Raw genomic sequence first — 12790 nt, 5'->3', positions numbered from 1 at the left:
CTAGGGAGATCTAGTTAATGTTTGTAATATCCATTACTGAGCATGTCTTTACCTATGATATAGTTACTAGTTTCGTCCATAATCTTAAAAAGGATGCTAACTTAATTTGGCAAATTTTGTCCTCTTTTATCCTTTGGTTTATTTCGAAACTCGAAAATGAGGAGAAGTTCCAAGGTAATGCTAGGGAACTTACTGGTTTTTTTAAAAAACTAACACATTAGAAAATTAATGTACAGGTTTGCTTCCTGATGAATGTTGAATGAAACAAACTCTTATGGTTCCTCAAAGAAGGCCGAGCCACCATGTTTATATACGAGATGCAAGATGGTTATGAATGGGCAAGGATCGCAGATAATCAAACTACCTTCGAGAGTGCAGTTAAGAAACTGATTAAAGAACTCCAAGATACCAGAGCTCCACCCTTCAACAGGGTTAACATCTGCATACAAATCATGGAAAGGAAGAAGGTGGTCTAGATGGAAGGACCACAGGGGTGGACCACATGGCTGGAAGACCAGGATGAAATCCTCCTCTAGTTCCCTATGGCAGCAAGCACAACTTTATTTTGGAGCTTTCTTTTAGTGCATTGTATATGACACTCATCTAGTCCTTTTTGGTTCCACTGTTGAGGCCCTGCCTCCCATGAACTCATCTGTATAAACATATTTTTTAATCTCTCCATTTATAATATAAAAAGTTACATATTACAATGATATTTCTTGAACATATTGAATAAGTCACATCTGCTCTACGAATCCATAGCACAAGAATTAAGAGAAGTAAAATCCTTAATCATGCACAGGAACATCTAATGAGAAATCCCAATGGGAGAATTCATCAAACTACCTGACCATGTGGAACCAAAAACATCCATCCTTGTGCTCTGTAGAATGAAATAAGGCCCCACACACACTCTAAACCTAGGTTGACACCTAACACCCAAGGAAACATGAACATAGGCAAGATAGCGGAAAACTAAGGACTAACAACATAAGACATAGGCTTAACTACAATAAACAAACTTACTAGAGGCTTCTACAAAACACAGAGACTAAGGTTGTAGGACACACATAGGGAATAGTGTCATCACATACCTTAAATAAGAATTATACTTACGGTCTCTCAGTAGACCCTAGCACCTAAGTGACACCCATGCAGAACCAACTCAACCTTTTGTGAAGACAAGGGAGTACAATCATGCTAACAAAGCCTTCCTAATCTGATCCTAAGCCTGAACTAGCACTCTAGCTATTAGTGGGGCATCATGATTATCTTGTTAATGTGAAAATTCTCAACCCCTATGTTTATTTATTAGGATTATCACTTGATTGAAACAACTTCCAATGAGATCTCCTAGCAGCCACTTATGGGCCTCCGCACCCACTTGTAAGTCACTCCCCCTATCATATTCTTAGAACCTAGGGTGTAAACATAAATATAAATAACCCATGAAATTCACATGATACATCATTACATAGGTTCCACATCAAAATCTGAACCACATTAATATTTTAATCCTTAACACATTATTCCAATTGAATTTGCATCTTGTGCAATAGCAAGAACACAAGACTGACAACTCAATATACATGCATACATAGAATCCCTCAAAATTTAGTTAATCAACTCTAGAAAAGACACCACGGAAAATTACAAAACTCCAAGGTAAGCCTCTAGTTTGACTCAAAGTGACATGGACTTCAAAAATCAACTAGAAAAGGAAAACATAACAAGAAAAAACACCTTTGTTATTTATTTTAGCTTTTTTGACACTTCTTATGGAACATTTACAAATTAATTTTGTGCATTCACAACTTATTTTAAAAAATATAACATATATACATTAACGCATTTAGAAAATTGACTAGAACATTTAGGACATAGGATGGCACATGTGATGATTATTTTAGCGCATATAAAATAGGGTTCAATACACAATACAAAAAATGACATACCCACAAACAAACTTCATATTCTAGACATAAAAATCAATTTACACCCAAAAGAAACAAATGTTATTTGTACCCAGAAAATAATATTAACAGACTCTATGACCAAAACCAGATTCACAAAAGTGCATACATTAAATAGCTCAAGCAAAATAAAAAACATCTTTATATCAAATTAAACATAATGAAAAGAAGAATCTTTTTAAAACTTCAAAGGCGACATGCAAACATTCAACAAACAATATTTTCTCTTTTGAAAAAAAAATACACAAATAAAAGGAGATAAAAACATCACCAACCTAGTAAAGAGATTATTTGGAAAAGGAATAGGGAAGAAGGACGTATCCACGTGCACAAACCTTCTCATGAAGAACAATCAACTTCTTCCAGCACAATCACAACTACAATGAAAAATTCCTGAGGCAACCACAATCAGCCCCAAACATGCATAGAAAGATCCTTCCATATCTAAGATCAAAACATTTTTTCAAAACACAAAACCCTAAAATCTACAAATTTCTAGAACATTATTATTTTTCCATCAATTGAACACAAAACCACCCTTCTTCTCAAAAATCCTCCAAATCACCAAAAATGTACATGCATAAATCTAAAAACATCCTTTCCCTCTTCCATGAGGAACTCGATTAGCAATTTTCTATGCAAACACAAAAATCACTCCACATCATCATTCAAAAGAAATGGGAAATAAATAATAATTACCAAATTCAACTCCAAATAACCAATAAAATAAAAATAAATAATATTAGTTCATAAATAAACATAAATGTTCAAACAATATGATTCAATAAAATTATCATTAATATTTTATTATAAGCTCACAATAAATATATATTTATATATCTAAACACAAAATTATTTATTGATTACATAAAAGAGCTATGCATGATAATTAATAAATTAGTCACCACAAGTATGTTAAATCAACCCAATACAAAGATTAAATGAAGTACCACATAACACCTAATAAGGCACCTCTAGCCATAGCACTAGAACTAGGAAGACACTAACTAATCATAGAGTGTGATAAGACCTTATGTCACCTCTGATCAATTGCCATGGGGATTATTAGAGACCTGATCAAAGACCTAATTATGCTCAGGCATGTCAAAAACTTCATTCAACCTAGTAATGCACCCTGTATGAACCTTGATCCTACCCCAAATTAGGGAAGGACCAGGGTGTAGCACCCTGGTCTTCCTTAATGGGGACCTATCTTTGGATCCATCCCCGACCTATCTCAAATTTGAAGGGGGGAAAACCCCTCTATGTCGGCTCAAGTCAAAAAATTAGTTAGTTAATCCTACAGACAAGTATATAAGAAGGATTTCCCCTCTGATTTGACAATCTATCATGCACACACTAGAGGTCTTCAATAATTCAAGAATTCAAGCATTCAAGAGCAATTGAGCATTTTCAATTTTCCTTCAAGCTTTGGAGCAGCAATAGAGTTAAGATTTCAAGCATTGAAGAGGAGATCATCATTATACTTCATGAAATCATAATTTCATGTGGAGGCAAGAAACATTTTTGCAAGGAGATATAAGCATTTCATTTTCAATCAATTCAACATCCCTTAAAAGAGGAGGATTTCTACTTTTAGTCATTTCAATAACATTATTTCAACCACTTGGTTAATTCCAAAATTGGGATTTGACCTAAAGGAAAACCCCTATTCCCTTCCCTTTCCTTATATGTGCAGGAAGCAAGTGCGCAATTATACTTCTCAAATTAAGCTCTATCTGCGGAGGCAAAAAAACCATTTTTGATGAGTGGAAAGTTTAGAGGACTGATATGAGGGCGACCTGGTCCAAACACACGGTCCCTACAAGTTTTGGTAGATTTCCTAGAGTAGCTTTGAATCATCTTAAACTTCTCATATCCAAGTGTATGATGAAATCCCGAATCTGTAGCTCACTGTTTCCTCATATTTGTCTTCATTTCCAATACTTAGTTTCAATTCAACTAGTCAACTTACAAAAGAGGTTCAATCACTTTCCAAACACTGACAATCTATTGAGTATTTAGTCCATTGCATCATTTAGGATTGGATCTAGTGGATTCATCCCCTCTTTTGAATGTAATTTCCCCTGAGTGAAAATCAGCTTAGTGAATTCTCCTTTCCAAGTGGTGAATTTTCTACTTTACAATACATACATGCATACATACTTACTTACATATATATACATATATATATGTATATATACATATATGTGTGTGTGTGTGTGTGTATGTATGTATGTATATCTATATGTATGTATATATACGTATATATATGTATGTATATATATGTATATATACATACATATGCATACACACACACACACACACACACACACACACACACATATATATACTTATAGATATACATTCATATATATATACATACATATATATGTATGTATGTATATACATATATACATATACATATGCATATTCATATACATATAAATTTATAAGTATATGTGTGTATATATATATATATATATATATATATGTGCATATGTATACATACATACATACATACATACATACATACATACATACATACATACATATATATATATATATATATATATATATAAAGTAAACAAATAGGTGAAATAGAATGACAACATCACACCCTGCTCATAGATGAGTGATGTGACAGCATCTCTTTCATGTCTACAATAATAATGAAATCATGGAAAAGACATAGCATCATCAATGATATAATTATATGTAATATAAACATTAAGTAAAGTTAGCACATGGCATGACATCATCATAAATAAGTATAAGCCACAACATGCATATAATGAATACACATAAATAACCAAACATGAATCCAAACATCATCATAGTCCTCGGTATATTATCTTCCACATAGAAACATAATATATCAAATATCAACATGCAATGTCTAACATCAAACTAGAAGTATCAAAAACATAAAAAAAAGACATAAGTATCTATCAAGAGTGTCATAAAATAGTGTGTCATGGAAGGGAACTACACACCACCTCTTCATTTTGATGAACTTGGTATTGATTGCTTAATTTCTAATTTGGGTGTTCAGAAGTGATTTTAAATGTATATAATTTTTTTTATATTTAGAGACATTAATTAAACTTTTATACGATTTTATCATCATTTATTTCACTTGCATTTCTTTAATAGGTGGTTAATTGATCATTTTATTACTATATTGCATTGTTTTATTACTTGTTTCATTACTATAATTGCATAACATTTTTTAATTGCTTGTATTATCTTTCAAAATTATATAAAAGATATTGAGAGAATAAACCAATTCCTTTTCCGTTACCTCTAAGCTTTCCTTCCTTGTTTCCTAGGAGAAATTGGGCATTGTTGGAGCCTATACTTTCTTGTGAGCTTCCTAATCCAATATCCCTCTAAGAATAAGTTATAGACTCATAGATTCTTATGGTTTGAACACTAAAGATGTTGAGCCTAAGTTGGTTGATGACTTATTCCCACCAAGGATCTTGTGAGAATCTTCTTCTCTTAATGTAGGACCTACCTTGCCTAAAAATACTAATAATTCCTCCCTTCATGGTTCTCTTGATGAGGATTTATATTCAGAGCAAGTCCCTAATAAACAACTAGGGAAGATTGAAAAGAAATAAAAAGACCTTCAACAAATTATGAATCAATAGCTCTTTGTTGGAGGAGAAATCCCCTTCATTGAATGTTCAAGGAGGTTGATTTAAAATGATGAGCATGGTGTGAATTTTTTGCATGGTACAACTCACATTGTAGATGATAACAATATGAAGTTGGATAGTGGCATGGAAGTTCTTCAACATTCCACTCCTCTAACCCAAGATGATATTTTTATGCTTATTCCTACTACAACCAATGTTCCTACATACACATCTTCCATCATTTCTGCCACTAAACAAAGGGGTAATGATATCCATGTTAGTAGTGGGGGGAATCCTATCAATCAATATGCTTATATTCAAACTTTGACTAATCTTCCTCTTGTTTCTCAACCATTGCCTCCACCCACTTACCATAATGTACCACCTCTGTATCATGCTACACCTTCAAATCCTCCATCATAATTTGTTTTTTCTAAACCTAATTCATTTATCAAAGCAACCAAAAACCACTTGTTGTGAAATATGTCATATTTACAACAAAAAATAAATAACACAATCCAATCCAAATTGACTATCTCTACATATTGCATAGTTATCCCACTTGAAACTAACATTCTTTACACTCCATTTCCACAAAACAATAAGGTCCCTCATTTTGACAAATATCATGAAAATGGTTACCCCCATAGTCATCTAAAAATTCTTTCCAATTTAGGCAGTGATTTATTCTATGACCAAATGCTTCTTGCAAAAATCCTCCCTCATTCTTTATAAGATAGAACCTTAGAATGGGTTTTATCCTTACATGGTTATTCAGTTGTTAATTGTCATCAATTAGTTGATTCATTAATTCAACATTTTTAAAACAATCTCAGATCACAAGTCACTTTGACCAATTTATTGCATTATAAATAATCTGTTAAGAAGAAAAATGACTACTTTCATTGGTTGATATTAATATTTGCTTACATAAATTTCTTATCCTATTCTGAATACTAATATTCAAAGTATTTTTATTAATAATTTAGAAAAAAAAAAATAGGGCTAATATCTTGTAAACATCTTTCACACAATTGTGCAAAACACTTCAAAATTAAAAACTTCAAGTTAGTCAATATGAACCCTCTACATATTTGAATCAGTTTAATAGAAATAAAGATTATCATCAAAAATTTCATAACATTAAAAAATAAAACAAGAATTAAATTAAAATCAATAGACAAAATTCCTCAAACAATATTGATACCTAAGTTCCAACCACAACCCCTATTGTAGCTCACTTTTCTTCAAATTTTAAGAAATACAACTTCACTCCCCTTCGTGAGACCATGCATGGCATCATTCTTTGATTTATTAACAAAAACAATGATGAACTTTCTCACTATTTGTTTTGTAGACACTTGCAAAACTTTTACCACCTTCTTTTGACTCACAAGCCTTTTGTTAATACCATCATCAACCTAGGTATGACATAGAGAAATGCATGTGTTTTAAGCATAAAATTCATGATCTTGTCAAATAATTTTAATACTATAGTGATGGATTGTGTGAATGATAAAGGGAATAAATCCATAAGACCACTTAGTCAGAACATGCAAATCTATGCCATTACTTTGTCTTTGCATTCTACCATTCTTGTTAAGCATACTAATAAAGGCTTTATATCTATTGATGGTATGTATAATGAAGACAACAATGTTATGAACTTAATTTACCAAGAGAAATCTAAGATTAAGTATCAATATAGTTTTTTTTTTACGTAAAATGATATCATATAGGAACCCAATGTTTATGTATTATTATGATAATAAAAGATAAACTCTAAAGAGGAAAACTTATTAATTTAGTGTTTATGGTGAATTTTATTATCAAATAACATATCTACACAAAATAATCTCATCAATACATAGATCATAAATATGACATATTTATCAAGGTGCATGATGGTTTCACTTGTCCTATGATAGGTTGCATCACCCTTTCTATGAAAGTTGGTACTAAGTGCTTAGATGTTACCTTTTCCATTAACCCTACCTCAAACCAATTTCATGTAAATTTGGATCATCCTTGGCTCACATCCACCAAAATAGTCCATTCCACCATTCATATGTGTTTAAACTTCCCCACAATGGGAAAGATGAATTGATCTGCCATGTCTTTTTCAGAAATTGGATAATCATGGAAACTTTGGCCTTTATTTCTTTTAGCCTAAAAATATCAACCATGTAGAAACTCATTAGGATATCCTATCCATTTGTTATCAGAAGTATAAATTCAATAAGATATATTCCTTAGGTAATCCTTCAAGGTCTACTTTGACTACTCTCCATAAGGATCCTTTTTCATCCATGGATATGGAAGTAGCTCATCTTGCTCAACGTCCTTGATTAGGACTCATTTTTAATCCTACTATTCCTCCTATATATCCATAAGGATCCTTTGGCATCTTTAGACATGTAAGTATCTCATCTTTCTCAACATCCTTGATCAAAATTTCTTCCTACTCCTACTATTCCTCCTATATATGTTGTGATGCTAGCTTCTCATTCCTATAAAATTAAGAAAAGAAAATGTCCATCACCTATATCTCTCAACCTAGTTTGTTTCCGTCCATTCCTAGAGAAAAGGAAGAAAGGTAATCATTATTTCAATGACCCCAATCTTCTTCTACACAAGCTCAAATAAGTTGTAATAAATAAAATCATAGTGCAAGAGAAAATCAATGAATACATAGTTCCAAGGCTCATGAGCTTGCTTCTAAAAGTGATTCTTCTCCTAAGTATTCAATTAGTTATTTATTCCTATCTTCCTGCCCTTCTCCCAAACCTATAGAGGAGCTTTACCTTGACCAACCTTGCCAAAATTTGAAGTTTTCGATGCAAAATGATTCTTTTTCATATCATCCAATCAAACATCCTATTGCAATAAATATAAATGGTGATTCTTATGATCTAGTTTAGGATTTTAATAATGCTAATGATGATCTTTCTTCTATGTTTTCAAAAGCTAAAACTCTTGTTCTTAGTGACAAACATAGTGATACATCATTATAGCATGTTCTGTAATGCCCTGCCAAGAAACCCTAAAGGATTCAACTAAAAATCTCGAAAAAGAGTGCAAATAATTTTTTTTTAACATTAAAGAACTTAAAGATGCATTAAATTAAATATTGCAAAACATTTGCACAAATGAAAGACTTAACTTAAACACCTAAATGGTTTCCAACGAAGATTACTTGATAAATCCAATGAACATTAAGGTTTATTAATCCAATTAACAATGAGAATCACTAAACCTACTCATGATAAAATGATTACCACAAGGACATAGAAATAAAATTCCATAAGAGAATTAACTAGCATGATTGAATATATACATCTGATATTAGCTACATCCATCATAATCCATATTACTGCATCTAATTGATAACTTCATACATGCAATAAGATTAATATCATCTAAAATTACATTATACATTGTAACCATAATTCCATTCATACATTATAAATAAAAAAGAACCAAATGAACACATACACCATACAACACCAAAATTGATATCGGAGTTCACCCCTGATGGGCTACATCTTCGGGTCTACTTCAAATGCAAGACCCATCTGATTAATAATAGGTGAAAAATACATAAGGTTCACATCAATACATCTTGCCATTAAGGTATACAAAAACAAATGATACATATGACCACATAGGGTCCAAGAGATACATGAATGATCCAAGAAGAAGAAAGAGGATCCATTTGAAACATGATATGGAGTAAATACAAGAGAACAATTGGAGCACCAATGAAACTAAATCCTCACATTCCATCATAAGCATCACATGATCTAACATGAATATCAAGTACTCACAAAAAGCATAAACAACTAGATATGACTCCCATAATAGTGCTCCAAGAAAAAGCAACACAAACTGCACACTAGTGAACATAAGGGAAGAGTGTCATCGCATAGCTTGGTATTGTTACCCTGGCAGGCTTCTATAGGTCACGGCCCCCATCCACTAGGTTACCCTAGCAACCTCTCCCAAACCGCCGGCCCCATACAAGTCTCATGTGGACCCAACACATCCTTTCGTGAAGACAAGTTTGTTGGTTTTCCATTTGAGGCCCTCTAGCTGCATCCTGTGTCTGTACTAGCACTCAACCCATGCGTGAGGCACAATTATCTTACTTAGTGTTTCCATCTACCAAACCTCCTAATAAATTATTAAGTTATCACTTTCTTAGACAAACTTTTGATGGGTTATCCTGCTTACCACTTTGGGTGCGGCCCCCACTTGAAAGCCTCTCCCATATGACACTTAACCACAAATCAAATGAACTCCATAGAACCGAGGTATACACAAGAATAGTATAAAAAGTTCAAAGCAATAGAAAACCACTTGGCCAAACAAACCCTTGCACACAAATAACCAACTAACGATTCTCTGACTAGAGACGTTACCAGTTACGAATCAACCACATGAAATCAGCCAATACTCATAACCAAGGACTTGACATTTGAAAATAAATGCAAATATAGTAAATGAAAAACATGCATTTTCACTACTCTCTAATGACATTATTTTTCCATTTCGTTTAAAATACACTTTGGTGAAAGTTTTCCAGTCCAACTAAAATTTTAAAATACAACATTTGAAAAATCACCATTACACATTAAATTACACACCAAAATCATATTTATATAATTTTACCTATTTTCCAATATATATATATATATATATATATATACATATATATATATATACATATATACATATGTATATATATATATATATGTATATATATGTATATATATGTATATATATGTATATATATGTATATATATGTATACATATATATACATATATATACATATATATACATATATATACATATATATACATATATATATATATACATATATATATGTATATATATATATATATATATATGTATATATATATATATGTGTGTGTGTATATATATATATATATGTATATATATATATGTGTGTGTGTATATATGTATATATATATGTATATATATATATATGTATATATGTATATATATATATATGTATATATGTATATATATATATATGTATATATATATATATATGTATATATATATGTATATGTATATATATATGTATATATATATATATATGTATATATATATATATGTATATATATATATATTATATATATGTGTGTGTGTATATATATATATATATGCAATAATACATCATAACATTTAATCCACTAATTAAAATAAATAAATAAATATATATATATATATATATATATATATATATATATTAAATAATATTTATTAATTAATATTCATTAAATTAATTAATAATTAAAATATATATATATAAAACTTTATTTTAAAAATTTGTTTAAGCACCAAAAGGTACTGTCACGCACATGGGGGCTCACCCACATAGTGGGTTGAGCACTGCCTATTGTTTGGGGGGTAGCGCTGCCCATAAATGGAGACAACACTCTCCATACAATGGGAACAACACTCCCCAAAGTGGTAGTGGGGTCGAGTCCTCAGGCTCCCCCACTACCACATTAAATAATATATTTTTTTATCATTTTTTTTAAAAAAATAAAAAAACAAAATGCATTCCCAAAAACATAACAATACCCGAAATTTATGAGTTTACACAATAAACTCATAAATTTCAACAGTCATTCAATAGGGTATGATTTTTTATTTTTAAATTCTTCTTCCTCTGAAAAAAAAAAATCAAATCCCCAAATTCAAAGGCTATCTGGAAAAAAATTGGTGTCAAATAAACACAGGGAATGAACAATTTGTTTGAAAATTTTGCTAGCATAACATCTTGCCAGTGCGTTTTTTTTTTAAACAAAACAACTACTCCCAACTATAACTAAATGGGAGTGAAATATAAATCAAACTATTTTTAACCAAAAATTTGGAGAGAGAATTAAAATTTAATAAAAACTTCTCCAACCAATTCATTTTCCCCCAAATTGGAAAAATGGAAAACTAATAAAATCTAAACCCCCAAGCATGTTTATTCAGCTAGATCTTTATACTGATTTAGAGAACAAATTCCAAACATCCAAACAATGAAACAAACAAGGATTCACATAGAACATTTTTCATTTCCATTTTTTATTAAACAAAACAAATCAAAATCCTACTTGAATAAGATTTCCTAGATGAAAATCTGAGAGGAGCTACCAACTTCCCAGTTGTAGAAATTCCTTAACAAACTTATATGTGTTCCTGGATGAAGATTGATGAAGAGAAAACCCCTTCTCCAACTGTAAGAAATTCTTCATCCAAAATCCCCATTTTTCCCAAAATACCAAAAATCCTCTCAAATTTAGAAAATTCTCTCCATAAAATTGTCTTTCTCCATAAAAGATCTATTTTTTTATCTAGTATCTTTCCAAAATATCATCTTTTCTTATTTTAGGGAAAATTTATTTTCTCTCTTTTTTCACTTTTCTAAAATGCAAAATTCCAAATTTTTTTTTTTTTTTTCTAATGAATATTTTTAACTTTAAAGTAATTTTAATTTTCTGATACACAAAAGTCAACTTGAGATATTTTATTTTCACAAATTTTAATTACCTTTTTTTTTAAACAAAAACATATAACACAAAATTAATTCACCATAAGATTTTCAAGAATAAAAATTGACTATTACTTTAATTTATTCTTGACAATACACCTTAATCCATAATTACCATAAGGTAATATAATAAATTTCACAATTTAAATACTAGAAGGATTTAGCAAATCACAAAGCAAAACACACACAAACTCAACCAAACATGGTAAAGATATGACTCGCATACCAAAATTGACAGAGATAACCAAAGATTAACAATGCTTACCACTAAGCCAAGGCTAGGGACGATATGAAGGCCAGGTGGAGTCGGTATCGCATACCTACATGGTACTAGTACCTGCAATTCCTGCATCAACAAGCCATATATATATATATATATATATATATATATATATATATATATATATATATATATATATATATATATATATATATATATATATATATATATATATATATATATATATATATATATATAATAAAAGTGTTAGCTCAGGGTCAGTACCACATAAATCAGATTAAGAAGTAATCATACATAAGAATTAATGTGTAGTCAACATTCATCGTTACACACATCAAGCGTAATACCTAAATATAA

The 12790-nt window shown here is 30.6% G+C and overlaps 1 protein-coding gene across 1 annotated transcript in view; it reads left to right on the top strand.

The window, feature by feature from the left end:
• The first annotated feature begins 317 nt into the window (after positions 1-317).
• LOC131048238 (peroxidase 73-like) overlaps positions 318-12790 on the top strand; it is a 55392-nt gene continuing 42919 nt past the window's right edge. The window contains exon 1 of the mRNA XM_059208409.1: positions 318-431. Coding sequence (XP_059064392.1) covers positions 318-431 — 114 coding nt within the window. The remainder of the gene's footprint in view (positions 432-12790) is intronic.

The sequence above is a fragment of the Cryptomeria japonica genome, chromosome 7 (assembly GCF_030272615.1).
Source record: "Cryptomeria japonica chromosome 7, Sugi_1.0, whole genome shotgun sequence".
Taxonomy (NCBI): Eukaryota; Viridiplantae; Streptophyta; class Pinopsida; order Cupressales; family Cupressaceae; genus Cryptomeria; species Cryptomeria japonica.
This window is presented reverse-complemented; position numbering and strand designations above follow the sequence as displayed.